The sequence below is a fragment of the Cyphellophora attinorum genome, assembly GCF_001299255.1.
Source record: "Cyphellophora attinorum strain CBS 131958 chromosome Unknown Contig7, whole genome shotgun sequence".
Lineage (NCBI taxonomy): Eukaryota > Fungi > Ascomycota > Eurotiomycetes > Chaetothyriales > Cyphellophoraceae > Cyphellophora > Cyphellophora attinorum.
The window spans coordinates 798,746-825,391 of NW_017253235.1; the positions used below are offsets into that span (position 1 = coordinate 798,746).

General features: G+C 52.8%; 10 protein-coding genes across 10 annotated transcripts; 5 read left to right on the forward strand and 5 right to left on the reverse strand.

The window, feature by feature from the left end:
- Positions 1–162: 162 nt before the first annotated feature.
- On the reverse strand, positions 163–534 carry AB675_9770 (uncharacterized protein; the record flags this gene model as incomplete). The annotated part of the gene is made up of 1 exon (XM_018150335.1): positions 163–534. The coding sequence occupies one exon, from the start codon at positions 532–534 to the stop codon at positions 163–165; it is 372 nt and encodes a 123-aa protein (XP_018002479.1).
- Positions 535–4,089: 3,555 nt separating this feature from the next.
- AB675_9771 (Acyl-protein thioesterase 1) lies at positions 4,090–4,975 on the reverse strand (the record flags this gene model as incomplete). Its single annotated transcript, XM_018150336.1, has 4 exons — positions 4,090–4,578; positions 4,660–4,695; positions 4,725–4,836; positions 4,881–4,975. The coding sequence occupies 4 exons, from the start codon at positions 4,973–4,975 to the stop codon at positions 4,090–4,092; spliced, it is 732 nt and encodes a 243-aa protein (XP_018002494.1).
- A 615-nt stretch (positions 4,976–5,590) lies between these two features.
- Positions 5,591–6,347, forward strand: AB675_9772 (Nascent polypeptide-associated complex subunit beta; the record flags this gene model as incomplete). The annotated part of the gene is made up of 3 exons (XM_018150337.1): positions 5,591–5,661; positions 5,812–5,984; positions 6,088–6,347. The coding sequence occupies 3 exons, from the start codon at positions 5,591–5,593 to the stop codon at positions 6,345–6,347; spliced, it is 504 nt and encodes a 167-aa protein (XP_018002320.1).
- Positions 6,348–6,843: 496 nt separating this feature from the next.
- On the reverse strand, positions 6,844–8,163 carry AB675_9773 (uncharacterized protein; the record flags this gene model as incomplete). The annotated part of the gene is made up of 1 exon (XM_018150338.1): positions 6,844–8,163. One exon carries the CDS (start codon positions 8,161–8,163, stop codon positions 6,844–6,846), a length of 1,320 nt encoding a protein of 439 aa, XP_018002588.1.
- Positions 8,164–9,812: 1,649 nt separating this feature from the next.
- Positions 9,813–11,527, forward strand: AB675_9774 (Lactose permease; the record flags this gene model as incomplete). The annotated part of the gene is made up of 4 exons (XM_018150339.1): positions 9,813–9,978; positions 10,028–10,381; positions 10,552–11,314; positions 11,368–11,527. The coding sequence occupies 4 exons, from the start codon at positions 9,813–9,815 to the stop codon at positions 11,525–11,527; spliced, it is 1,443 nt and encodes a 480-aa protein (XP_018002481.1).
- Positions 11,528–13,857: 2,330 nt separating this feature from the next.
- Positions 13,858–15,834, forward strand: AB675_9776 (uncharacterized protein; the record flags this gene model as incomplete). The annotated part of the gene is made up of 3 exons (XM_018150340.1): positions 13,858–14,017; positions 14,065–15,436; positions 15,603–15,834. The coding sequence occupies 3 exons, from the start codon at positions 13,858–13,860 to the stop codon at positions 15,832–15,834; spliced, it is 1,764 nt and encodes a 587-aa protein (XP_018002546.1).
- A 1,742-nt stretch (positions 15,835–17,576) lies between these two features.
- AB675_9777 (uncharacterized protein) lies at positions 17,577–18,879 on the forward strand (the record flags this gene model as incomplete). The annotated part of the gene is made up of 2 exons (XM_018150341.1): positions 17,577–17,595; positions 17,654–18,879. The coding sequence occupies 2 exons, from the start codon at positions 17,577–17,579 to the stop codon at positions 18,877–18,879; spliced, it is 1,245 nt and encodes a 414-aa protein (XP_018002381.1).
- A 207-nt stretch (positions 18,880–19,086) lies between these two features.
- On the reverse strand, positions 19,087–20,523 carry AB675_9778 (uncharacterized protein; the record flags this gene model as incomplete). Its single annotated transcript, XM_018150342.1, has 5 exons — positions 19,087–19,471; positions 19,510–19,751; positions 19,807–20,306; positions 20,353–20,406; positions 20,475–20,523. The coding sequence occupies 5 exons, from the start codon at positions 20,521–20,523 to the stop codon at positions 19,087–19,089; spliced, it is 1,230 nt and encodes a 409-aa protein (XP_018002491.1).
- A 2,193-nt stretch (positions 20,524–22,716) lies between these two features.
- On the reverse strand, positions 22,717–24,196 carry AB675_9780 (putative GTP cyclohydrolase URC1; the record flags this gene model as incomplete). The annotated part of the gene is made up of 2 exons (XM_018150344.1): positions 22,717–23,258; positions 23,314–24,196. 2 exons carry the CDS (start codon positions 24,194–24,196, stop codon positions 22,717–22,719), a joined length of 1,425 nt encoding a protein of 474 aa, XP_018002250.1.
- An 862-nt stretch (positions 24,197–25,058) lies between these two features.
- AB675_9781 (Pisatin demethylase) lies at positions 25,059–26,617 on the forward strand (the record flags this gene model as incomplete). The annotated part of the gene is made up of 2 exons (XM_018150345.1): positions 25,059–26,471; positions 26,525–26,617. The coding sequence occupies 2 exons, from the start codon at positions 25,059–25,061 to the stop codon at positions 26,615–26,617; spliced, it is 1,506 nt and encodes a 501-aa protein (XP_018002193.1).
- Between the last annotated feature and the right edge of the window lie 29 nt (positions 26,618–26,646).

A 26,646-nucleotide genomic window follows, 5' to 3' on the forward strand; every position in this document is an offset into this window, starting at 1 on the left:
CACCACCTCGGCCACCAGAGCTGCTGACTATACTGTGTTGTGAGGAGCGCCGTCGAACGTCGCTGGATGGTTGTGGAAGCGATGAAGGTTGTACAGCAGTATTTGACGAGGACGAGCGTACGGACGCCCTTCTGACGTCTCTGGGATCTTGTCCCAATGGCATTATTCTGTTCCGACTGTTTGAGTATTGGTGATGGAATGGTGGGTGCGAGTGGTCGACATCGAGTTGATGGAAGCTGTCCGCCATGCCAGCAATATCTTCATCGTCTGAGTCGCGGTCAGAGCGACGCGTTCGGGCGAGCCCTCGCGACTGCTGTGATCGGCCTCAAGTTTGAAGTCTGTGTGGTCGAGATAGTGTTGCATACTGCGCGTGTATTCATCGAGTGCAGCAGCCGAGCTGGTGGTCGATCGGGACACCGATGGGTGTGCGGGCGATTTGGCCCGCTTTTTGATGCCGTACTGGAGCATGTGTCGGCTACGCGATGACGATTTGCTGGGAGGCGGCGTGGCCGTCATGTCGAACCGGGTCGGCATTGTTGCAACAGGACTTTTTCTTAGGACTCAGGCAGTGAAGACAAATTTGGTATATGAGAAACGATCTGGTGCGTAGAGACTGGTCGGAATGGCCGAGATGTCGGAGTAAATCGAAGGGAAACTCTGTACGAAGGTGGTTATAGCGATTGTGTTCGTAGCAAGGCGTCTGGGTAGAGCTGTTCAATTATGATCGATTTCTCCAATGATGCGAGGGCTTGTTGCTTAATGATGCCCTGCAACGGCTAGACACTGACGAGCAATCCAGATAATCCTTAAGTGTTGCTTTCGGCAAAGGCGCTCTGGCTGGCGTGGCGCTCTTTTGTCGCAGTGGCAGGATTTGAATCGCTCTTCGGCAGTGTTGTCCCACCAGGGTCTGATCTCACGTCGACGGAATCAAGTGTGGCTTTTGGTAATGACCCAATTTCTCGGGGTCAGTCCCCTCACTGTGACAATCACCAGCCAACACCACTGCCCGGAAAATTGAGGGCACGGAAGCGTATCGCGGAAATATTGTCCGCAACCTGACCGAGGAGATACAGTAGATAAGCGCCAAAGATGACCAAATGGTCAATCTCGAGACTGGTAGGACTGCTGAGAATGGTAATGCAATGTCAAGGTGAACAAACGGCACGACACTACCGTGCAGAGTAATCTTCCTGGCTCTCTGTGTTCACCGTACGAAGGACCTCTTCCCACGCCGGGCAGACTTGCGGCTAGAGTGACAAAATTGGACCAGCTTTTGCACCTGTAGATTCAGGCACCTCGCCACTTGTTGTGTTGGTGGAAGTCCAAGAGGTTTAGTACGTGTACGAGAGAGATACTATTGCTCCCCGCCATATGCTGCGGTGCCCGAAGATTGCGTGACCAATGGGCCAAATTGGCGGAAGATCGAGCGTCAGAAAGAAGAGAATTATACCGTGAGTGTGTGATGGCGTACTGTCGTACCGTCGGTGTATACTCCTAGTGCTTCAGAGCTGCCAAGTCGTCGTCCGATCTGGTATGGGAACGCGGTAAATGTCCGATTGAGGTATAGAAGAAGAGAGAGCTTCGTGAGTCAAAGGGACCGAAATTGACTGGAATACTTCGGACGGAGCCCGGTGATGGACGAGGAGGAAAATTTCTCGTTCTCGCCTCGCAGAAGCTGCCTCTCTTGTGTTGCTGATGGCAAAATACCTATTATTCTTCCAGGTAAACGTGACCAGGCGGAGCTTTTCTGTAGTAGAGGAACTTTTCGATTTTGAGTAAAGCTGAGCGGGCAGAGCCACCCCTAACGGCTAGAGGCTTATAAGGGCGGAATGTCCGTCTGCGGGTAGAGAAACTGTTGAAGCTGAGCTGCGGTGAGAATACTTGGGATCATGTATAAGAGAACGAGCTTCGGGAACACGGCAAAGGATATCTGAGTCTCCAGTTCGCTGCTTGCATGCGAAGATGAACGTGGTGTGGGCGTACGAAGTGGTTTGGCCGTAGTGAGAGAGTGAGCAGAAGGTGGGGCGGGGTAGTGGCAGAAGTGCTGGCCATGGGGGTTAGGAAAGCACGCATTTTAGGCAGGGACAAGGGCCGAGGGCTAACGGAAAGCACTCGTAGGCAAGAGCGACCCAGCAACGCCCAGCATGGCGTGCTGGTAAGTGCTTAGAGAACTCTTGCCACGCCACGGCGGGCCCTAGGCAATAATGAACATACGTACCTGAGTAGGCAGGTAGATGTGCCGCAGTGGATATGCACTTTGGTAGGCTAAGGATCCCGGAATCAGAAATCCGCTGCCTGCCACTGGACTGAACAGCGTATCTTGAACTCCGACAGAATCGAGTGCGTAGCGACTGCATGTCACAGAATTGTCATCGACCCTATCAAGTCTGCGAGCAGCAATCTAAGAGTTAGGCAGACCAGCAAGTCGAAGGCATATTGTTGGATGGTGCTACCACAGGCTGTGCCCTGAGGACACGCGACTGCAGTTCGACTCTTAGGTCTGGGCGATGTTCGCTCAGCCGAAATGACGCCATTTGGTGCATTTCTGGGGTGCTGTACGGCCGCTCTGTTATGAAGTAAGACTCGGCACTAAGCAAGGTTGTTTGTGGTATAGGACGCATCTAACAAATGACTACGAGCTGATCCTCTTGCGACACGCTGAGATCTCACGCTCTGGCTCCCCCGAGTCGGCAGTGTAGCATGTAGTGCTCGTCTTCTCCTCACGCTTCGTTGTACGCTGAAGGCCATACTATTTGGCAGTCAGGCGTTGGACCGGTGAGACTTGCCCAGGTCCTGGTCATTCAACATGTATCGCAGCGCCTTCCATAGGACAACAGACTTCAACGGCCGCGCAGACTATACTTACTCCTTGGGATACCCCTAGTGGAAGGTTTTGGAGACGAGTCAAGCATCGTCTGTCGAACGCGAAGTGAAGGGGAAGTTGTTGCAGTTAACTGCAGGTGTATGCTGTGTCCTCTTTGCCAAGCCATTTCCCGTATAGCTGTGCGCTGGACAGCACTTCATTCGTCGTGACCATCGATCGTCACAATTGTGAGATGTGTCCACCATTGCTTTAAGCAAGCCTTACACGGTACTCACATGACTGCGGTGCTTCTTATTCGATAGACTTTCAGTGTACACATGATCACGTTCGGTGAATTGCGAGATCTGTTGCGCTTCGAGAATGGTCGGCTCGATGAGAGGGGAAGGTTTGGTGCTATAACGATATCATGAGGACTCATGGCAATATAACAATGGAAATCTGAGATCGTGAATTCAGAAGCAGTGTGTCGGATTAGCATACCCGTTCCAAGCGTAGTCTAGAGCTTGAGGTCGATGGACCACAATGACTGAAAGGTAGCAAGCTCTGATTGGGTGTAGGGACAAGATTGCCACTTTGGGTTAGTCGGGCGCAAAGCCTTGGTTCGACCCTGACCCTCTCCCCTCCAGCAGACTCGATATGTTGTTGCTATTGGTGGTATGTAGGAGAGAGTCTGTGACTTGGAGTCGCAAAGGCTGTCCACACATAGCCGAAGCGCTGCATGCTGTCATCGCAGCATGCCAGCCCGCTTTGTGCCTGGGACGCATTTTCACTCACCGTGAGGAGTCGTTGGGATTCTCGTAGGACGAGATCCACTACGCTTCTCGTTGATAGCTCTAGTACCCTTCGTCACGATGTTCTCCAGTGGACTGTTCTTGCCGACATCGACCAGGAGGTCAGCACGCCACCAGGGAGTCCTTCCGTACATTTAAGTCAGGTACGCTGAAGTTCCCGAGTACTCTCTTAAACTCAACGAACATCGCTTCTTTGCGAGCAATGCCTGAAGACCAGTTGTATCGCTGGTCGAGTGGCCATCTTCGACCCAGGTAGTGCATCATGCGTTCTTCTCGAACACGCCAGTTCGGCCGTTGGAAGCTGGAGCTGCGCTCTCAAGCTCAGCTGGCCTTACCCTTCGAACGCGTGGGTGCCAACTTTGACCGGACAACATACGCAATGAAGATCACAACGATGATGGCAAGCATGATCGCCCATGGAAACAACTGGGGTTGGCCGAGGCCGGATCGTGCGTCTTGCTGGGAGCCATCTAGTCACAGGCCTGACTTGCCATCGTCGCCCAAGCATTTGCGTATGTAGGCCTCGAGGTCGTCAATTTCCTCCAATGCCGCCGAGTGAGGTAGATTCCGATACGTCTTGAATTCAACCTGATGGCCTAGCTCCTTCTGCAGGAACTCCGCTGTTTGTTTTCCCCACGCATGTTTGACAACTTCATCGGCATCTCCATGACCCATGAAAAAAGGCGTGTCCTTGTTGACTTCTTTGGACTCTTTAGCGGCCATTTCCTTGATCTTGTTACTCATCAACAGGTAGCACGACAGACCGAAAACACCTCCGAGCTTGTGCGGCGTAGTAACTCCGGTGAAGATGGACATGGCTCCACCTTGAGAGAAGCCTCCGAGAACGATCCGATTTGAGGGAATGCCCAAGGCCAGCTCCTCCTTGATGAGTTTGTCGAACACATCTCGTGACCGCAAAATGCCGACTTCGTCCTGTGCCTGGTTGAGGTCGCTGAAGCTCGTCTGGGAAACCGGTCAGCATGCAAAACAGTAGCGGAATTGACAGGCAAGGGATGGATGAGGTACATCGTCACGGCGCCTTACTATGTCGTACCACCCTGGCATCACGTATCCGCCGTTCTGGTTAAAGGTCAGTCTCAATTGCGTACAAGGGCGAAGATTTCGCGAACAATTGTGATAGGTATGCTGGGCGCATTGGGGAAGATGAACTTGATGTCCTCGAACTTGCTTCGCCGCCGCCAGTTCTCGGCAAGGGAAACCCTAGATGGTCAGTAGTGTCATGACCCAGGAGCATCTGTACGCACCAACCAGCACCGCTATCTCCTAGACCATGTGCCATGATTACAGTCGCAGTATGCTTCTTAAGAGCCGGCACAATGAGTGCCTTCCGATTCGCCATGTTGGCTTGGTCTCTTCAGGTACGGCTGTCGTAGGTCAATCGCGGTTCGTGCTAGACTAGTGTTTGGATGTGGAAGGTGGGTGGTTCGTGCTCTCAATTAGGTCTAACAAGTGCAATGGGTGTAAAAGGCAGCAGTCTTTGCGATCTATCTGTAGGCTGCAACTGTCTAAGGCGAGTCTTGCGTGGTCTGAACTGCCTTCTAGATCGACCTGTATAGTAGAACAAGTGAAGCAAGTGTCTGCTACAACGACAGAACCGCAGTCGGGTGGTACCTGAACTGAAGCCCACTTCCGAGGTTCCAGCCTCGTGCTCGAACTTACGAGGCTGAAGCGCGCAACTTTGGGCCAAGACTTCGTGCGGGCTTCACCAGAACAGTGTCGCTATCTTTCGAAGACGCTCACATATGGCCAGAGTCTGTCCGTGAATCACAATCACAAAGAGCACTTGCTTCCAGATACATAATTTCCCGAACCACAGTCAACACAGATCATTCCTCTGAAAAGGTGGGGAAGTGCCAAGACTTCTCATTGAACCGCACTCCAGCTGCAGTGTGCGTGCGGGCAGACCTCATACGACAACACGCCTTGACTTCTTCCCTCCTTCCAGCACCCAACCATGGATCAGGAGAAGCTCAAGAAGCTGCAGGCTGCGGCCGCGAACAACAGAATTGGTAAGTCCACAGCAGTGTCTGTCCATGAACATGTCCTAGAGGCACAGCTAACATTTTCGTTCAGGGTAAGCAAAATTCCAGCACGACGTCCCGAATGATGGTGTCGCAACGCCCATTGGCCAGGAGCTCGAGCTTGGGGGGAAGGAACGACTGCTGACAGATGTAGTGGCAAGGGCACGCCTCGGAGAAAAACGAAGAAGGTGCATAAGTCATCCGGCACCGATGACAAGAAACTACAGACATCACTCAAGAAGCTGAATGTGCAGCCCATTCAGGCCATCGAGGAGGTCAATATGTTCAAGGAGGACGGCAATGTCATACATTTCGCTGCGCCCAAGGGTACGTCCAAAGACCTCCCCATGGCTAGTGCGACGCACAAGTGCTGGACTTGGCTCCCTCGCGCGCAGCGCATGTGGGAAATGTATGCTAACAGGCAGAACAGTCCACGCCTCAGTTCCCTCCAACACCTTCGCGATTTACGGCAACGGTGAGGATAAGGAGCTCACCGAACTCGTGCCCGGCATCCTCAACCAATTAGGACCCGACTCCCTCGCTTCCCTGCGACGTCTCGCTGAGAGCTACCAAAGCATGCAGAAGAAGGAGGGCGGTGCTGGCGGTGAAAAGAAGGAGGGCGGTGACGATGATGATGACGAGATCCCAGACCTTGTCGAAGGCGAGAACTTTGAGGGTAAGGTCGAATAAATGCGGACCAGCCCGAAAATGCCAGCCACCGAACAGGAAAGTCGATCGTCGCATGGATCCTGCGCTCCGAGTCTGGCTGCGAAGACCGTGCGACAACGGGAGCGCGAGCAAACGCGAGGTCTACCCCGCTGCGTTCCTCCTCACATGGAAGAAAGGACGGGTGAAGCATGGCTGACTGACTGGCAGCTATACAGCCGCTTGCTGAATCGGTCGTGATCATGGGTGCATACTGAGGTTAACACTTCTATCTACATCTATTGTTCAATGCAAAAAAGCGCCACAATCCGAGCACTTCTGGTTCGAGTCTTCGATTTGTTCAAGCCGTCATCTTGGAATCAAGGCTACCATTCCAAGTACCCTTGAGTTGACTGCGAATCGTCGTGATACACACGATACCCTCTCATGCTTTGCGTGGCTTTCGTCCACGGGAACGGAACGTACAGGTCAAGTCCGCACTTATTCCGCGTTTCACTTCACAGTCTATTCACATAGATCGCTACTCCTCCTTTACACCACAGAAATCTGTGCCGAGCCAACTATCCACACCCATCCAGAAGCTCCAGTACCACCCGTTCTTCTCGTAGTCCCAAGTTCCATCCTCCTTAAGCTCCGGACCTTCACTGATCACACCGCCAGCGCCTCCCTTGCTCGATATGAACCAACTGATGACAGGCAGACTTCCGAGCAAACGTTCTGAGAAGGAGGGTTGAGAAGGCAAAGCCTCGGATATGTCGCGGACTTTCATGCGCTTTGCTGAAGGGATGGCTGTCATGTATGTGGATTTCGATGGCGAGATCATCTGTCCGGCAGGAGTTGCTTGGGACGGGAGGTTTGGTATCGATCGCGAGCGCACATTCGGTGTCTGAGGCGGCAGTAAGGCGTCTTGACCGGTAGTAGTAGCGGACGATGCGGTTGTTGAATTCAGCGAGATGTCGTCCTGTACTTCAGGTTGTCCATATTGGACATCTGGCATAGTATGAGATCGTGGTAGTGTCTGCATAGCCCTCTCGAAACCTGACATGGCTGACGCTTTGCCGGACAAGAACTGCGTTGACTGTGATGTGGGCATTGTGCGATTCTTTGTTGGACTTCGCGACAGCAAATTGCCTGTCTCTGAACCTCGCGGTATAGGGACGTCTGCTGTTGGGCCCCGACCTTGCCATATCTCGCAATGCACCATGAAGCCGTCGATCTCGAGCGGGCTATAGAAGCATGCTCGCTCTGCAGCTGGGTATGAGTCGAATGTCAACTTGATCCAGTGCTTGCCGCCTTTGTACACTCTTGACTTCTTCAGTGCTTCCCTGGACAAATTCTTGTGCACCACTATTGACGATCGCGAATAGCCCATCGGCGAGTTGGAATTGAGGAATAAATTCGGATCTTCTCGAGGATAGTCTTCGCATATTATAGACGGCGCCACGATCTTCTCGAACTTTGAGATGACCTTCCACTCGGATTCTTTGCTCGCGTAGCCGTACAGCAGACACTCTGTAGGTATCGCATCTGGCTCTATCGGTCGCGCAGTATCTGATGACACGCCGCTTGCTGCGTCTGGCTGCGACGCTTGTTCCCTAGCAAAGATCTTGCCAAAGTCGACCACGGCTGCATTCTCCTTCTGGCGCACGGGTGTGGTTCCGGCTCGTGACCCAGATGATCTGGAACCCGATGCGCGCAAACTCCTATGTCTGCCAAAGGCGCCAGTTTCTTCGACTTGCTTCACGCCGCGGGACGATTCTGGGTACCGATAGCCCCATGGCAATGGGTCTCCCTTTGCATCTCTTGCTCGCTCCTCAGGCAGTACCGAGTGAATCTCCATCGCTGTTGCAGCACACTCCTCGCTATGCCATGTGAGATCGCCGGAAATCGGATGAATGATGGCCTGAATTAGGGTATCGTGCTTGCCGCTGGACGCTGAGTTTCGTATCAATCGAGTTGCAGCCTCAAATCAGATTATGTACTATTGCAATAGGTACCTAGTAGTGGTTGTTTACATCCCCAGAAAAAGATCAAGCAATTGAAGTTGTGGAGACGTCTCTGGCGCGTTCTGCTTCAGGCACTCATCTGGCACCGGTTGACAAGGCGACCCTATTCTCACGTGACAAGCTCTAATTCCGACAACTGCCAGAAGCACTTGTAGCATCTGAATTTAGGCACATATGCCCAACCTTCTCAACGATTAAGCATTCCTGTCACTTCCCAAGTCCCGGCTCTCGGAAGAGCTTCTACTCGCAAATCGACCAGCTCTTCTGGTCACAAGCTAATATCGGATGTACGGAGCATATGACGAACCGCGTTGTGTCGCATGCGCTACTGAACCGAGCTCGACGCGCTGCGCCGTCTTCCGAAAACTACTTCGATCACAGCACCCCCGAGTCGATCATGGATTAACACATCCGATAGGAGCACTGACTGAGACTTGACTATCATGCAGCATGAAGCGGAATGAAGTTCCAGAATGCTACATCTCATGTCGTCGATGCATTCCAACCTTGGCATGCCGGTGGTGGGCCTCCAGGTCGCGGATCTGTCTTGTGGTGGCTCGCGCTTGGCTGCGCTCGGCGCTCCGCCATGGCGCTTGAAACCGACCTCTGGTCCTCGGCTGTAATCACTTTGGTTATGCCGTTGCCCCTACAGCGTGGTGCTTCTCTCCGGATGGCAAATCAGTCGAGGACTTACTAACAGCCCGGCAACCTCCTTGTCCCGCTGCGGAGCTGATTGCTCTGACTGTCACTCCTTCAGTCTGCATCGGAGCCTGGTTATTATGAGTTGTGTACGCGGCGCAGGCCGAAGGTATGAGACTCACAATGGGCACAAACCGCTCGTTCGATGCCTGCCTCCAAAGGAGCCGGACATCGCTATCTGAGCATAGAAGATTCATCGTCCGCCTCCGCGACGCCAAGCCAAGTATCATCCTGGACCCAGTTCACTCAAGCTGCAACGTGAATCCTTGGCCTTTGTCTTGACAAATTTCAATCGATCTCGTCCTAATCATGCTACAGGTGCAAATTTCTTCAATCCTTCTGGTATCGTACACAGTGAGCGGAACGCAAATTAACGCTGTGCCGCAGTTGACCCAGTCATTGAGGTAGGTTCGGGAAGTCTCAGCGTGTTTTGAGTCTCAGAGTTGATCGCCAACTGCGGCGAGCACAATATGTGCTCGTCTGAATTGGTATGCCCAGACAATCGTGCCGTCAGCCCTGTCATTTAACCGACTAAATCTCAGATCGCCCCCCCGTTTAGGCTCATATACACGGAGGTCTTGGCCCTGTTCCGCTGGAGACGATTCACCCAGGATCTGTGTTCAGGAGCATATAGATATCGTGGTAAGTCCTTCTCGCCGGACACGATTTTGATTTCCTCAGCTCGAGTCGTTCGGCCACTCAAGATCGGCCTGGGTAGAAGCCTTCCCCGACGTTGCTTCAGTAGCGGTTCCTCCCTCGCACGCCCACACATCAGGTCGGCAACATGAGCGGTCTCATGGCTAAGCGGCCCGCAGCCAGCAACACGGCGCTGGCTACGGCAGAAGCACCAGAGATCCCCTATGTCGATTGGAAGAAGTCGCCCGGCCTGAGGAAGCTGTACTTCTACGCTGCTGTCATTTGCGTTGCCTCTGCGACGACTGGCTACGATGGTTCTATGGCAAAGTCCCCCGCACACACACCATGATACACGTCTAACAGAGCTCAAGTTCAACACCATGCAAATCCTCCCAGCATGGCGAGACCAATTCGACGATCCCCACGGCAGCTCGCTCGGTCGTCTGTCCGCGATGTACTCAATCGGTTCCATCGCCTCCCTTCCAATTGCACCCTTCGTTTCCGACAGATTCGGCCGCAAGATGTCCATCATCATTGGCTGCGTCATCATGGTGATTGCTGCTGCCGTCCAGACCTCCGCCACAGCCCAGCCCCAATTCGAGGGCGGACGCTTTTTTATGGGTTTCGGGAATTCTCTGGCTCAGCTCTCATCGCCGTTGCTCCTTGCAGAGATCTGCCACCCTCAGCACCGCGCTCGTGTCACGGCAATCTACAACTGTCTGTGGAATCTGGGCGCTCTGATCTGCGCCTGGCTCTCGTTTGGCACACAATATATCGACGGCGACTGGTCGTGGAGGGTGCCCACGCTCGTCCAGGCTTTCCCCTCAGTCATTCAGCTCAGCTTCATCTGGTTCATTCCAGAGTCTCCACGGTGCTGATCTCAAAAGACCGCGCCGACGAAGCCCTCAACATGCTCGGCAAGTACCATGCCGATGGCAATGTCCACGACCCAACCGTGCAGTTCGAGTACGCGGAGATCAAGGAGACCATCCGTCTTGAGTTCCTCTATCGCAAGTCCTCTCGATATGTCGACTTCCTCAAGACCAAAGGCAACCGTTATCGCCTCGCGATCATTGTCTCCCTCGGTCTCTTCTCACAGTGGTCGGGCAATGGGATCCTCTCATATTACTCCAACATCATCTACGACTCGGTCGGGATCACCTCCACTACCTCCAAACTCGGCCTCGACGCCGGCAACAAGGTAATGTCGCTCCTCGTCTCGATCACCTGCGCTCTGCTGGTCGACAGAGTCGGCCGTCGTCCCCTCTTCATCGCAGCCACCGCCGGCATGTTCCTATTCTTCCTTGCTCTCACCATCACCGGAAGCCAATACTCCCGCAACCCATCCAATGGCACCGGTATTCTCGCGGTCGTCTGGATCTGGCTGCACGGTGTGGCTTACATGTTTGCGTGGTCTGGCCTTCTGGTCGCCTACACTGTCGAAGTGCTGCCCTTCAAGCTCCGTGCTAAGGGTCTTACGATCATGAACGTCGCCGTTCAGGTGGCGCTTGTGGTGAACCAATATGTCAATCCCTTGGCCATTGGGGAGGGCTCGCCGTGGAAGAATGACGGTTGGAAGCTGTATTGCATCTACACCGTGTGGATCTTCTTGGAGCTGATCTGGGTGTATTTTGGCTACCCCGAGACTCGGTATGTTGCTTCAGCTCGACCATCACTATTGCGTGTACTGACATTCTTCGTAGTGGTCCGACTCTCGAGGAAATTGCAAAGATCTTCGACGGTGACGCGGCTGAGGTGGGTACCACTGGAGGCAAGGACATGGAGGGCATTCGCATGGACTCGGCTCCACAGCATGGTGAAGAAAAGCGTAATGCTCATGCTCACGAGAATGAGCGTGTGTAAGCGAGAGGTACACATCGGCTTAAACTTGAAATAGCCCGCGATCTAGTTCACTATCCCAGCGTTCGGCCCTGCCAGTATCGTTCACAACGAAAATGCCTTTGAGCTGAGGATCTATATCTTCGCGACGACCATCCCGTAGGCTCTGATGTGCCATACCGTAAGTGTAGTTTCCCATCATGGTAAGACCGTGCCCCCTGGGTAGCTGTACTTTATACAGCGACTCAAGTTCCACCAACTCCGTTAGCAGCGTTAGGGCCTGTAAATTTCCCAATTTTCGTTCGTACGGAACTTCGTGTGTAATGAGCTCTCCAAGTTTCGACTGTCTCCACACATCGCTGCGGTTCAACAAGCCTTCAAAGTGTAGAGCAGTGATCGGGAGCTCTAGCCTTTGCAGTCCAGAAAACACGTCGACAACGTCGGCCAGGTTGAATTCTTCACGAAACAAGGTCTCCCCGCCGATGTCCGACATAGCAAAGTTCTGAACGTATGGTGCGAGATGGTGCAGGTCGCCGATGAACAACAGGGTTGCCTGTCTCCAGTTCTGGACGTACCGGAAGTTTAGCGTGGACAGATTTCTGTGAAAGCTAGAAAAGAACCTCTGACGCTGAATCTCGAGAGGCGGAACACTGGAGTTGACCTGAAGAGTTCGCAGGGAATGAGGCCACGGTGAGGCTGTCTCTTCTGGATCATAGTCATCTATGGCACCTCGAGGCAGAGAGAGATAGATCAGTCGATCCAGAGGCTGTATCGCTTTAAGTAGCTGCTTGAGCGAGAAGTCGTACTTATCTCGAGAGAAGTCAAGAGACTGAATCGCGGAAAGCTTCGAGATAGGAGCCAAGCTCGAGATGGACATCGAGTGTGACGGTGCTACAAAAGTCTGCAGTGACTTCTTCGTTCGCCGCAATAGCTTCGCTGTGATGGACTTGGAGGAAAGGTATGCCATGTCCTTCAAGTCGAGCTGTTCCACGAGGTCTTCCAAACCAGTTGCACGGGCGCGCGAGCTGACAGGTGGACATATTGTTCGTCTGAAAGCATCGAAGTTCTTGCTGCCTAGCACTGGGCTACTATAAAGATGATTGACTCCCACAGCATACCATGATCTGTTGACGAGACACAGAGCCCATAAGGTCGTTTGGCGCTGTTGGCGATCTTCGATGATCCTGGCGACGATGTCGACAATGACTTGTATGACCTCGATAGGTAGAGGTACCTCTGGACCTGCCTCAGGTCCGATTTTCATCGTACAGAATCTCAACCTTTTGAAATGCTTCACTGTCCAGGGTACTGGCACTGAGTGGAACGCCTCTCTGTAAAAGTGCCTAGTTTCATTGAGTATACTTTGGATGTGTCAAGCACTGAAGGACTTTCGGTCCGTTCTGTTTTTGCGTGCGTTAGATTCGTCGTCAACCTAGACGATTCCACTCTCTGGTCCATGGATGACGACTAATGCCTCGAGGTCGTATAACCGAGAGCAAGTCTGCCTGATTGCCGGCGGATCATTCATTTAGGCTCACGAGCCCCGGGCGCACTGCAGTGTCGGCTATCTCCGCCTGGACTTGGCGGTGATTTTCTTGTCGTCACTGGCAATGTGAGTCTGCACCTTCACGCGTAAACTCTGCGGAGCTTGCATGCACCACCTGAGTAGCTCGGTGAAGGCAGAGTGACTTCAATAGATCCGGCAAGAATCCCTCTTGCGCTTTCGGAATGTGTCGCGCTATGAATCGTTCAGGCCAGTGGTCAATGGGATCCGCCATAAGGAAAGGAGCTCGACGAGGTGACAGTAGGTCTCGCCGAACGGAACGTGTGTCTGCACAGCCGTCATGGGGTTGGGTGGGTATCGACGCCTGTAAGCTGCCACAGTATGCCTATGGGAAGCCGGATGTACAGAAGAGTTCAGAGGGTGTGTCGGACGAGGAGAGATGGAATCGCAGCGAAGGAGGAGCAGGATGATGAGTTCGTGCGAGACTGGGCGAAGCCATGAGAAGCCGCGCCTGCCTACGTGCCTTGCCTGCTTATCCTGCTGCATCGAGTTTGCTCTCGAATGCTCTTGCCAATCCTCATCAACTGCTACATGGACCTTACGTTTTGTGGCGGGCTTGGTCTTCGACTTTCTTTCACCTTTCCGAATGTGTTGTCCCGTACTACAGCACAGCAGATGATCTTATTGATGTTCACTACCACAATCCATAGTTTTCTCTAGTCACGTCGACGGCACCCAACTAGAGTCAAGTATTCCTGAGCCGCGTTCAGATCATGTAAGTCTCATGCCGCCCTCTTGAGCTCGTGACTCACAGTGATCCAGCAATTTACATCGTTGCGGTGTAGCCATCATGCTCGGGGCGCAGACACGAGCCGCCGAATATCATGCTGCAAAGAAAGCATCAGCCAGACAAGCAAGCCGTGAAGCCGAAGAGCAGAAACTGCCTCCACCGACTGCTCCGATCTCACTAAGTGCCTACACACGATCTGCCCAACCTAGCCGCAACAAAGGTTGAAGACCTATGTTCCACTGGTCCTCGAATCTACGCCTGAAGCAGATCCTGAGCAACAGCAAAAGGCCTTCGAAACGCCCAGTCGACGACGCTCAACCCCTGAGGACGGCAGCGGATCAGTTTCGGAATCGTCGTCGGTCACTAAACCACGCGTCATGCTGCCGACTGTGAGCAACGTACCTTCAATGCCGCGTAATGTGCTCGTCCCTGGAGGTCCTCCGCCGCACTTCCAGCACAGCAACTTTGCTTTCCAAGCAGATGGTTCCTTTCCACAGCACGGACTGCACTGGACTCATATGCCTATGCCTCCTGCCCCGACCTATCCTTTCGAGCACTATGATCAGCAGTATCACCGACAACAGACTTTAGGTCAAATTCACGCACCTTCACCATTCGTACGCAACCAGCAGAACAGGCCTGTGTCGTGTATGCCAGAGCTCAATACCCGGTCGCCACGACCTGTCACACCGACTACACTCATCGAGCGCTTCACCTTCGGCCCTGATGATATGTCACCTGGTAAGTACGAGACCAAGTTGCACATTCGTTCGCGACTTCCATCGGACGAGCAGACAAGAAAAGAGCGCGAATCTGGTTGGTCCGACGAAGGCGACTCCGAAGGACCGCTGATGAATCCGATTCGAGTTCGCGAGCCGTCCTCCGACGAGACCGATATCTCGCCACTGAAGAGACAGATCATACTCGAAGGTGTGCCAGACGTACCGCCTACTGTACGGCCGCCCTTGAGACAGAGATACGAATCAGAAGAATCTGCGGACGCTTCGTACCAGCAAGGACTTCTTCCGAACCCACTTCGCCGTTACACCGATGCGGACATGACTTCCGATGGCCCGATCGCAACTGCCCCATGGAACAGATCCACCGTTGACAATAATGCTATGATCGTTAACGCTTCGAGCCGCAGCCAGTATGAACGATATTCCAAGATGCAAAAGTTCGAAGCAGTACAACAGGTTCTGAGCAAGAAAGGCAAGACGGTGCTCAATAACCCTGAGCGCAAGGTCGCTTCCGTGAACGTCCCAGCTTCGGCAACATCCATTCATGAGAGTGGTCCAGGTCCGTCCATGACGGAGGATGAGGTTAAGAGCTTGCCCTGTGTCACTGAACCGAGTCTGCAAGCTCCTTCCGGTCTGCTCAAGCATACTCAGGCCACTGAAGTCATCTCTGACAGACCTGAGAGCACTGAACCTCGCCTTAGTCAGACCGATGCTGAACTTCGAGAGTCCTTTGGGGTGATGAGTGACGATTGGTTCAATCTCAGACCAGCGACACTGCAAGATCGAAAGCAGATGCAGGCTGCTTTCAAATATGTCCGAGATAAAGACGCACGTATCGGACTGCGGCTATTGCAGAACCCAACGTTTCGAAACGAGCGTCTCAAAGCTCTGGAATGGTTGTAAGTACTTGATGAGACCAGTATGAGGACAGAAACGCAGTCTTTGTGTTGAAGCGTCCAGCGCAGCGCACTCCCCAGTAGCACGAAAAGCCTGGAAGCATGCGTTTCCATCACTGCTCCTGAACTGCCGTCTATCGCGACGCAAGCTGACCAGCACTCGTCTCAGTAGCAACCGCGACTCCCGAGAGATCCAAACGGCTCGTCAACAAGTTGACCCATCCGCCAAAAACCATTCGGTCCATATTTACGCAGATACCGAAAGTCGCATTCCTGGCGACTCGCGTCTGGACAATGCTGGAGGCGTCATACACCTGGCGGGGGATATCCTTGCAAAATACAAGGAGAATAACATGAAGTCAAGCACGGGTCCCGACTATTACAATCATCGCAGCAAGTAGGGCTTCGAAGACCTGGCCTGAACGAGCACCTAGTACTGGCCAGAGGACAGTGGATCACCACCATCAATTGATGTATATGCTTTTCCAACGTATGTTCAAGAAGAGAGAGGGGACGAGGCGAGAACACTATGTTTGCATCACCAAGACTCGTGCGGAGACTACGCAATTCGTGATTCAGCGTCGGCAACATCTTCAACATCATCGTCCTGAAATATAATGTACAACGAGAGACATGGGTCCACGTTACCGAAAGCTGCCCATTATGTAGCAACATGGCAGTACCTGATGTGGAGTATGCAGCCTAATCAGCCGATCGATTATGAGAAGAGTCATTTCTAGATCAGACGCGAAGCCTCATGTTGCATCCTCTTATAACCGCGTGGGAGATACGCCACTTGTGAAGGCAGAAGCTCTGGAAGTGTACAGGGCGATATGACCCACGGTCCAGGCCATCTTCTTGACCGGAATGTCTGCTCTACCACGGCCCTTACGAGACCAAGCGATGTCACCGCTGCTTGCCCGCTCAGACTTGCAAGGCGTCTTGAGCGCTGGTATCAGGCCTGTCTCAGCGCGTTGGCCCAACTCACCGAGTGACGTCGATCTTCGGTATATCCGTTATGTCGAGATGTCGTTGATCCCTTGGAGGAACCTTGTCATAAGTCTAGGGCACCCCTCTGTCGTGATCTATGCTTGCCAAAATCATCATGCGTAGAGGTATTTGGTATAGCAAGTTTCATGGTCAGCCACCCAACTCGAGTGGGTGATGCGATCTACCAGGGTTCGAGTGTAGATCAGTGTCTCTGGTCCTGAATCTCGCGACCCAGATCATGTTCCCCAGCCTCCCCTCCTACCCCTCACTCTCAATTCATGGAGGCAGCGGCAGCAATGCCAGTAGGATTTCGCGGAAGGTGCTAGCGTGATGGTACCACCTATGGTCAGTACTCATGCAGTTTCATGGCTGTTGCTAGCAGTTTTGACAGGGCATGAGTGAGCTTGGACCACCCTTTTCCGATGTGTGGTAACACGCTAGAGGTAAGTAGGTCGAGGTAGACCAAAGTCGAATTAAAGTTTGCTACCAGATTTTACGCTTGGCATGTCGATACGCGAAGCTCCAAGCTTAGTCGCTTCTCGCTTCGACTCATCGTACTTCGTAGTCTGGCAGATGTAAGCCCAGCTCCCGATGACTTTCACCGGTGCTCTGTAAAGATGTGGAACAAGCAGTCGCCTTGGGCATCTCGATCAGCGCTGCTGCAAGTCAAGCAACGACAGAAACAATGGTCGAGTCATGGCTTCCCCACTCCGAGTCCGAGCTATTACCTTGACAGCCCTGCAGGTCTTATCATCGGTGGCGCGGACCGCTGAAGCCGCTGCATGTTGTCGAATTCTGCCCAAAGAAGACTGCGTAATATCGGACAATTCTGGACGATCATCCTCAGAGACGAATCCATCTCGAAGGATCTGCCTCAATGGCACCACTATGCACCATTCGCTTGGCTCAAGCTCCTGGTTTCACGTGGTCAGGTAGGGTTATGTCTGGCTTTTCTTCTTGAAGGTGAAATGCCGGCGCCGGACCACCTGCAGCGCCCTCGTGCTCGTGTCTTTATGCCCGTCAAGTAAATAAGGATCTTGTGCCTGCGATGATCTTGCTTGCATCAACTTCAGCATCTTACTGCGTTCATCCGCACTGACTGCGCCAGCAGACTGCTGTTTCCGAGAGAGCTGGGACCACAGAACCAGAATTCATGCCAGACGTACTCAGACGTGAGTTTTGGCCCCTACGACCCTACCCGTGTGAACCACGTGGCTAACAACGTTACAGCACCAGCAGAAATCCGGGCTTCCTGGCCTAAGCCCAACTATGTCAATCCAGAGACACATGGCCCCGGATTAATGATCTGTGCTTCGCTGCTGTCCGGAATCGCAATACTCGTTGTCAGCGCGAGGCTCTATGCACGTTTCTTCATCACCAGGGCTCCAGGCCTGGACGACCTCCTCATTGTCCTCGCCCTGATCTTCGGAGTCGCCCTGTCCGTCCTTGTCATGCTTGGCAACCAGATATACTATAACGGTTACCATGTCTGGGACATTCCCATCGAAAGCGCTGTTCCACACAGAATCAACATATGGGTCGCCCAGGTGTGCTACACGCTTGCACTCTCGTTCATCAAGATCAGCATTCTGCTGTTCTATAAACGCCTCAGCGTCTCCTTTACGAAACCATTCCTGATCGCCGTCTGGGTCGGCATCGCTTACAATATCATATATTGCATTGGCTTCATCCTCCTCCTGTGTCTCCTGTACAGGCCACTGCCGGCGTACTGGCTCAGCTTCGATCCAGTATACTATCTCAAGGGCGACTTTGAGCAGGGCAGCGAACAGCTCGCCGAGCCGTTGTCGGCATACTTCAGTGTCATTGGCGATCTGTACAGCGTCGTCTTACCCTTGGTACTGATCAGCAAGCTATCTCTTCCACGGCGACAGAAGTATGCGCTCAACGGTCTCTTCAGTCTCGGTCTGCTTGTAGTCATGTTTGGCTCAGTGCGGAGCTACTACATGTACCGTGTCGTCAACGTCGACTGGGACTTCACCTGGACGCTGTGGAAGATCTGGGTATGGGGCGAGTTCGAGATGTGGTTTGGCGTATACTGCGCTTCAGCACCTGCGCTTAAACCGTTCTTCAAGAGGTGGTGGTCAGGGCTCCAAACGTATCGGAGTAACAACAGATCGGGTGTGAGCAGCAGCGCCAAAGATCGACAGGTATACGTTGTAAGGAGCGACGGCAGGGGAGGCCTTGGCAAAGTTGAGCGGCACTGGGTGAGGAACAGTGCGAGATACTTTGTGCCACAGCAGGTCGGGAATTACTCGGAGATCTCGTCGAACAGGACGGCAGCTCAACACAATCTGGACGCGGATGGAAGCGTTGGCATACTCAAGTCTGTCGATGTCGATATTGAGAGATGTGCCACGGGCACAAGCTGGCTGGATATGGAGCAGAGTAGGCCAGTCACTTTGGACGTAATGAATGGTAATGGAAAGCGGATATAAGGCGCTAGCATAGACGCTGACTTGCAGATTTCTATCTGGTATGGGAGCCGGCGTTTCGGGGAACGAGGTCCTTGTCGCTGTGGTAAGGAGCCGCCATACTTTCCAAGTTACTTAATAGCAAGTACTTACGTTGTCATTGCCAACGAATGAGTCGAGAGTCCTCCAAGCATGCTACACAGAGCAAATCGCCAGCCGCCGAATGACCACCTACCAGCCATACTCTGGAAGCGTCCATGTCTCTCTACTACCGCCGCCAAAGAAACTCAAAAGTTTTGGTATCTTCAAGAACGCAACCACCCACAGCACGGTCTGGAACATCCAGAGCCCCAATGCTGTCTGGGGATTTGCAATCTGCATACCAACACTGCTGCCTGGAGCGTTCTGGGTTTTCTCAATATATGGGCGCAACAAATTCTCGTACTTCTGCAAAGCCTCCGCGACTTGGCTGGCAGAATCAATTTTCGACAGCTCACCGGCAATACAGTATGCTCCGGTCATTGCCAGGCTCGTGCCGATGCCCATGGTCGCAAAGGCGGCATCTCCGAGAATCACGCAGCGTCCCTTGGTGTATTTGGGTGTCACCACGCGGCACCTGTAGGCGTTAGTACTGATGCATGCAGACACCGGAACGGGTTTCGGACTTGCCATTGCGACATGTAGAAGTCATCCGTTGCATCCATCCCATCGAGAAAGCGTTGGCTTTGCCACCCAATGTTCTGGAATCTCTGGCGAAGATACTTCTTCTGTGTAGCCACATCTGCGTGGATGATGTCTTCTAGCTCAGGAAGGTAGTCTGCCTTTGGGTTGCAGATGGTGAGGTAGACACCCATGGTCTTACCGTTGCAATGCGGCCTTATGTGCATGGCCAAGCCCTGTCTTTCGTAAGTCTCTGCTAGACGATACAGTAGGCAGAGTGGGCTAACGAACCGGTGGGATCTGACACCATTTCCAGAGTGAGTCGTCCCCTGGAACGCGTGGGATCGTAAAGAAAGCGATGTAGAGTCCAGATGGCTTGATATGCTCCTTCGAGTCGACCTTGCCAAATATGATGCTCCGTACTTTGCTTGCAATACCATCTGCGCCGATGACGACGTCGAACTTTTGGCTGTTGAGTTTCCCAATGGTGAAGTTGACGTCTACCCCGGATCCGTCCGCCCGCTCTTCCATAGTGTCGATAGACTCGCCGTAGACCATGTTGACGTTCGCACCTTCCTGTTTTGATGCGTCGACTACATCAAGCAGTAGACCTGCCAGATCACCTCGCAAGATCTCATACTCGCTCGTCGCGCTCTGGTCCTTGGCATCACCACTTGATGGAAAGACCGCTGCAGCCACGCCCTGTGGATTCAACATGGCAATGCCGGTCTCCGTGGTGTGTCGAGCCTTGACATCTCGCTCCAGACCGATTTTGTTGATCACGTCAACACCTGCATGATGTTATTCTCTGCTCTCGCAGGGGCCGCCTTCTGTTACCTGGACCTCGGATGTCTACCGCCTGGCCAGTGATCCGTGGTGACGGAGCCCTCTCTACGAGTGTGACGTTCGGCTTCAGCTTGAAGCAGGATGACGGGCAAGCATGTATGCCAGCGAGGCACCTGCGATGCCGCCGCCTGATATGAGAATGTTCAGAGATTGTTGTGACATGATTGAGATTGGCTGCAGCGTTGCTACAAGTAATTGCAAACGCTGCCTGTCTCTTATGCACTAGCAAAGGACTCAAGGAAGCTCGACTCAGATGTTAAAGAAGCTCTTTGGTTTTGGCAGCTCGTTTTGGCCCCATGATCAATAGAGGTCGAGCGCAAGTCATGATGTGGCATCCCTATCGACAGGATCAAGGTTTACTTGACAATAAGTGAAGGTTATGGTAGCTATCACTCAAGTCCAAGTCCAAGTCTTCAGATCCGAGTCCCGTCTAAGAAGCTGTATCAAGCTAGACTACCATACCAAGATTTTGGCTAAACACCTGTGCAGACTCCGCGATAGGCGAAGAAGATCCACTTTCCAGGCACCACTTCCGGCCGAGAGATGGTCTTCTGAATTCTTCTCGTCCGTGTTAGACGAGAGCATTTTGGGATGTTATCATCTTGTGGAGGGCGTTGTGTTCAAAGGGAAGTCCAGACACAAAGCGGACGGTGCAGACTCAGATAGCACGAAACAGTCGTTGAGAGATGCCTGCTGCTTCGTCCATTTCATCTGCATGGTCGAGGGGAGGATATATACATTAAGTCGACCTTTCTCCGCTGGGGCCAAAAGGCTATCGACGAAAACTGCGGTGTTCAGGCGCAATCTGGAATCGGGCTCACAATTCATAGTGACGACTAGCATGGTCTCGTCGCAGAACGGAACGCTTGAAGTACACACGGTTCGACATTTTTGGGTCTTCCGCAGAAGTACCTGATATGATGCGGTAGATGTCTGCACGCAGGTGCCTCGTTCAAGGACGAGGATCACAATGTAAGGTGCCTTCCGACCAGGCGCAGCGGAGGCGTTTCGCCAGACCGGCTGACTGAAGCCACGACGGCTCTTGCAGGTACAGCTTGCGATCAGAGCTGGACGGCTCAGATTGTGTTCCAAAGGGTCTCTTATGCCGTGCCTTGGAAAGAAGGCTCAGCCACCACTTTGGCTCTCAGGGTATTGCAGTAGTCGTATGAAGCGGAACCTCATGCGAGGTCTCGTAAGTATATTGGGCCTTCATCGGTCCGCCCTGACGCCAGTAGGAATATAGTGCAACCCGCCTCAGAAACGCCCAGGAGCATAACATCACTCCATTGTCGATTGACGCCAATTCCTCATGCTCAGTAACACCTTCTCCCGAAGCCGCATGCTCAAGTATAGTCATCGTCCCCCTCCTCATCCTCATCATCCCCACCGATCGTCCTCCCGCCCCGACTCGCATAATTACTGAACTCCCGATCCTTCACCTGCTCCTCGCGCTCTAGGTCCGCCGCCTGTTGCGCGACGTCTTCGCACGCATCGACCCAGTCGGAGTATACGTCTGCGGGCACGGAGAGGTAGTTTGTTGAGGTCTGAAACTTCTGGCCGCAGATCTTGCAGTACAGGTTGCCGACGCCGCCCTTCTTGTCGATCTTAACGATGATGGCGTTCTCGTGGTTGCAGAAGAGGCAGGTGAATGTCGTGGCTAGGCCTTCGCGCTTCTTGGGTGCGGCGGGCTTTGTTTTCGCTTTGCGTTTGCCCTGTGACAAGTGGTTAGAGGTTGTACATGAATCTGCGTTGAGCACACACCATTTTCAGTAACAAGCTGGTAGATTCTGGAACCTTCCGTAGAATGTCGTAAATTTTGTGAAAGTACTTGGGAATCAACATTCAACTCATATTGAATTCTGGGGAAGTCCTTTGGGGAACGCCCAGCCCTTATCGATACAGGGGAAGAGGCGCTAGCTGTTGCGTCATTGTGCAGTCACGTCCATGGGAAGTCACGCCTCCTAGCAAACACATGCCAGTCGAGATGCTATTGTCTAAAATTGAAAGCAATTCTATTGAACAGGAGCAGTCACGGTGGATCGTAAACCACTGGACGATCTATTTGGAAGATCGCGAACTTGGTACTCGCACGAATTTCTCTATCCTTTTGAAATACCTTGGAATGCTTCCAATGTCCCAAACGTCCAGGTGAGTACTGTGCCTAAGATGGCACAACTAATGCTCGATGTCATCCCCTGCGATTGACTGTTAGCAAAGATCGATCCGGTAAGGTAGGAGTAGACTTACAAGCTCTTCCCTGAACGGCTCCCAATTCTTCCATACTCATAACCTTTCCAGTCGTGAAATATCCAGCATGAATCTTCGCATCAATCTCAACTCGGCTGTCCTCAGGGATCATCTCATCTGGGATAGCACCCGCTCATGTATAGGTATTCCCTGTTGCACAATAGCATCATGCTTCATGTTCGACATCGAAAGCATTCTGTCAATCTTCGTTATGCCCAGCCAATGCAAGATATCAGGCATGAGCGCCTGGAACCGCATGTCTTTAACTCCCGCAATGTTCTCGGTCCGCTGGAAGTATTCTGATGCCTTGTCCAGACCTCGCTTGCGGGCATTGTATACGAGATACTTGGTCACCTCACCAAGTGCTCTCCCTTCCTTGCGGAAGTATATCACGACGCCAGATCCGCCGTTCTGTGCTTCCTTCACAGCCTCCTCGATTCCAAAGATGAGATACGGTCGACATGTGCAAATATCAGATCCGAAAACGTCAGAACCATTGCACTCATCATGAACGCGCAGTGCCAATTTGACGTTGGGATCAGACATTTTCGCAGGATCTCCGAAGCAGTATACTGTAAGACCACCAATTGGAGGGAGGAAGATCTTGATGTCTGGTCGTGTAATGAGCTCAGGGAAGGATCCTCCAGTATCTATTTGGTGAAGGTGTTAGCCTACTTCAGCAGATCGTTCCTGCAGCATACTCACATTCAAATAAGGCTCTTCTGAGGGAGGCCTCATCAATGCCAAATCTGTCAGCCACCCCCGGCAGATACCATACAGGCTCAACAGCAAATTTGGTCACCGCCAACTCTCCCTGAGCGTTGATACAGATCTTGCCGTCGGGCTTCAATCGACCTGCCTGCACGGACTGCTCGAGCTCAGGAATCTTCATATGAGCTTTGGTGACAGCAATGGTAGGCCGAATGTCGATGTTCTGCCCGAGCATCAGATCCTTGTACAGCCACGGAGCCAGATGCCCGTAAGGATCCATTGCAACGATTTTCGACTTCGAACCCCAGGCAGGAAAGGGCCCGATGTTGGCTGCCGGCTCAGTATTCGTGAAGTCCGGCTTGTGCTCCAGATCCAAGTTGTTGGAAGCCACGGCCAACGCATTGTATATGGAGTAGGAGCCGCCATGCGCACCGATGGCATTGCGTCTCCGGATGGTGTGCTGTAGTCGAGATACAATGACGGGGCCACGCTTGGCAGGATCAGAGTTTCCCCAATCGAGTGGTATCGGATCTATGCCAGACTGCCCAGGATACGTAGTCAATATGATCCGCGACGTCACGCTGGAACGTCGAGCTGTAGGTGATGGTGGTGGTTTCGACGAGCTGAAGGGCGAATCTGTTGACGGTGAAGAGGCCGCTTTGCCAAGCTCCATGGGATCCAGCGATGGCGAGTCTCTAACGCTGCCTCTGGGCTGACTGCGGAGAGCAGAAAGAGTTGATTGCGTCTCGACCCTTGAAGACAGCGATTCCACGTTGGCAGCTAGGCTGGCATGATCAACTTGCATACGCTTGAGAGTCGATAGGATTTCTGAAAGGACCGCATCGCTCCCGACGCCATTAGTCGGTTGGCTGGACATGTTTGTACGATGGTATTTGGAAGGAGAAGAGCAAAGACCAGACGTGTGTTGTTTTCCTGTCCAAACCCTTGGTGGGACAGTGAGCAAACAAAGCCAGCTGACACTCCTGTGATCGCACAGCTGCTAAGTCAAGGACGTTTCTCAGTGCTAGAGTTGTTCCGGGCCACCGAGAGATTGTAAGCAAACGTTGTTTCCAGCTGGCTCGATAACACGAAAAAGTCCGTTGATGTGTCGACGCTCATGGTCAAAGGAAGATAGCCGGCGGGATACTGCGACGGCCCGCCACAGAGGTTCAATGCTCCAGCCACGCAATGACTAAGCGGATAGCGATAAGCGAAAGCGCGGCTAACTTTCGGGAGGTTTATAAATTCGTTGTTGTCCGCTTTCCTTCCACGAACCTCTGCTTGATGAGTGTCACTTCTACACGAATGTGTGTTGCCAAGAATCAAAAGGCAAGGATGTTGCATCTGGCGATCCGGAGTATTGGCATTGTCCTTCAAGACGGACTGAAGGCGGCGTTAAGTGCTGCACATGCCGCCCGCATCCTCGCATTCATGCGCCATGGATACTTAGCGGGACTTTCTTCACGCTACGAAACGACCTGCCGTACTGGCTCCATGCCCCATCGAGAAGGAAATGCCGCTGTGACACAGCAAGGACCACTGACAGCCTTGCTGCACCAGTCACGTCGTCAACCTCCGAATGTGATTCATGGGAAAAATGGCAGGCATTGTGCTATGCGTCCGGGTATATCAGGTTCCTATGCTCCTTCTTTGAACGATGCACGATGCACGACGCAGCTCGTCAGTCAGATAGTTGGATTTGTTGATACTCACCGGCTGTAGCATTCTCGACGCCTATGATGGACTATTTTCCCTTCCTGTCCGCCGCCGCTGCAGTCGGTGTCGCTGGCCTGGCGCTGCGATTGCTGCTCAATTACTTCACGCCTGGCCTGGCATCAATCCCAGGACCAGTCCTCGCCAGATTTTCTGATTTGTGGAGATTTCTGGATGCTTGTTTCGGACAGCATCACAACACCATTACACGACTGCATCGCAAGTACGGTCCTGTCGTGCGCATCGGACCTAATGTCGTCAGTGTATCAGACCCGGCAGCCATCGATGCGGTCCTCGGGCTCAAGACCAATCTCGACAAAAGTGATTCTGTCAAACCGATGATGAACCCATACAATGGCGAAGTCCTGCCTATGCTTATCTCTGCAATGGACTCAGAAGCACACGCACGCATCAAACGGCCTATAGGGAGTATCTACTCAATGACTACCTCATTGGACTTCGAGCACATAATTGATGACAACATCAACCAGCTTCTGACGGGGTTAAGACCATACGTAGCGTCCAACAAGGCGTGTAAGATCGATGATTGGATGGCGTACTTTGCATTTGATTTCATTCTGCAGGCAACGTTCAGCCGTCGATGGGGCTTTATGGAGGCTGGAGGCGATATCGATGGCATGCTGGCTATGCTGGATTTGCAATTCCTGTACATCGCGACAATCGGGGCAATGCCTTGGCTGGACAATCTCTTGCTCAAGAATCCATTGCTGCTCATGCTGGTCAAGACACCGAACACACTGGTAGACTTTGCGAGCGACCAAGTTCGATCTAGGCTATCGGGAAAGAACTCACATGCAGGGAAGCAACCAGACTACCTCGCACGTTTCATTGCCGCTCGAGAAGCGCACCCGGAACATGTTTCGGATTTGCAATTGACGACTTACGCAACCACAAACGTGCTCGCAGCATCAGATACGACAAGCGCGACGCTGACAACAATCATATACCACATATTGAAACACCCGGGCGTCCATGAGAAGGTTCGTACCGAGATAGAGGCCGCCGGAATGTCCAGCCCCGCTCCCTACGCTGAAGTGTCGAAGTTGCCTTACCTCAACGCTGTCATCTTGGAAGTGATGCGCGTCTTTCCAACCACTGGCATTGAGCTCGAGCGCAAGGTGGGCCCTGGCGGTCTGATACTGCCGTCGGGTCAAAGTCTACCTGCCGGATCAGTGGTTGGTCTGAATGCGTGGGCCGTGCATCGCGACCAGGCGGTCTTCGGTGATGATCCGGATCAATTTCGACCGGAGAGATGGTTGCAGCAGGTCGGTGAGTCAGACGCCTCGTTCGAAAGAAGGTACAAAGGCATGCAGAGGGCGAACTTGGCCTTCGGGGCGGGCCCTCGAGCATGTCTAGGGAAGAATCTTGCAATTCTGCAGGTGTACAAGGTCATCGCGACCATGCTACAAGTTTTCGACGTAAGTCTACTTGGAGTACTCCTGGCTTGTGAGAAAACTGATGAAAGCTACAGATGGAACTTGTTGATGCTGAGAAGCCTATGAAGACCTGGAGCACGATATCTGTCAAGATTTTGAATGTTGAGATCCGCCTGCGAGAGATTTGATGTTCTTCTATCGTTCAGATGGTTCAGCA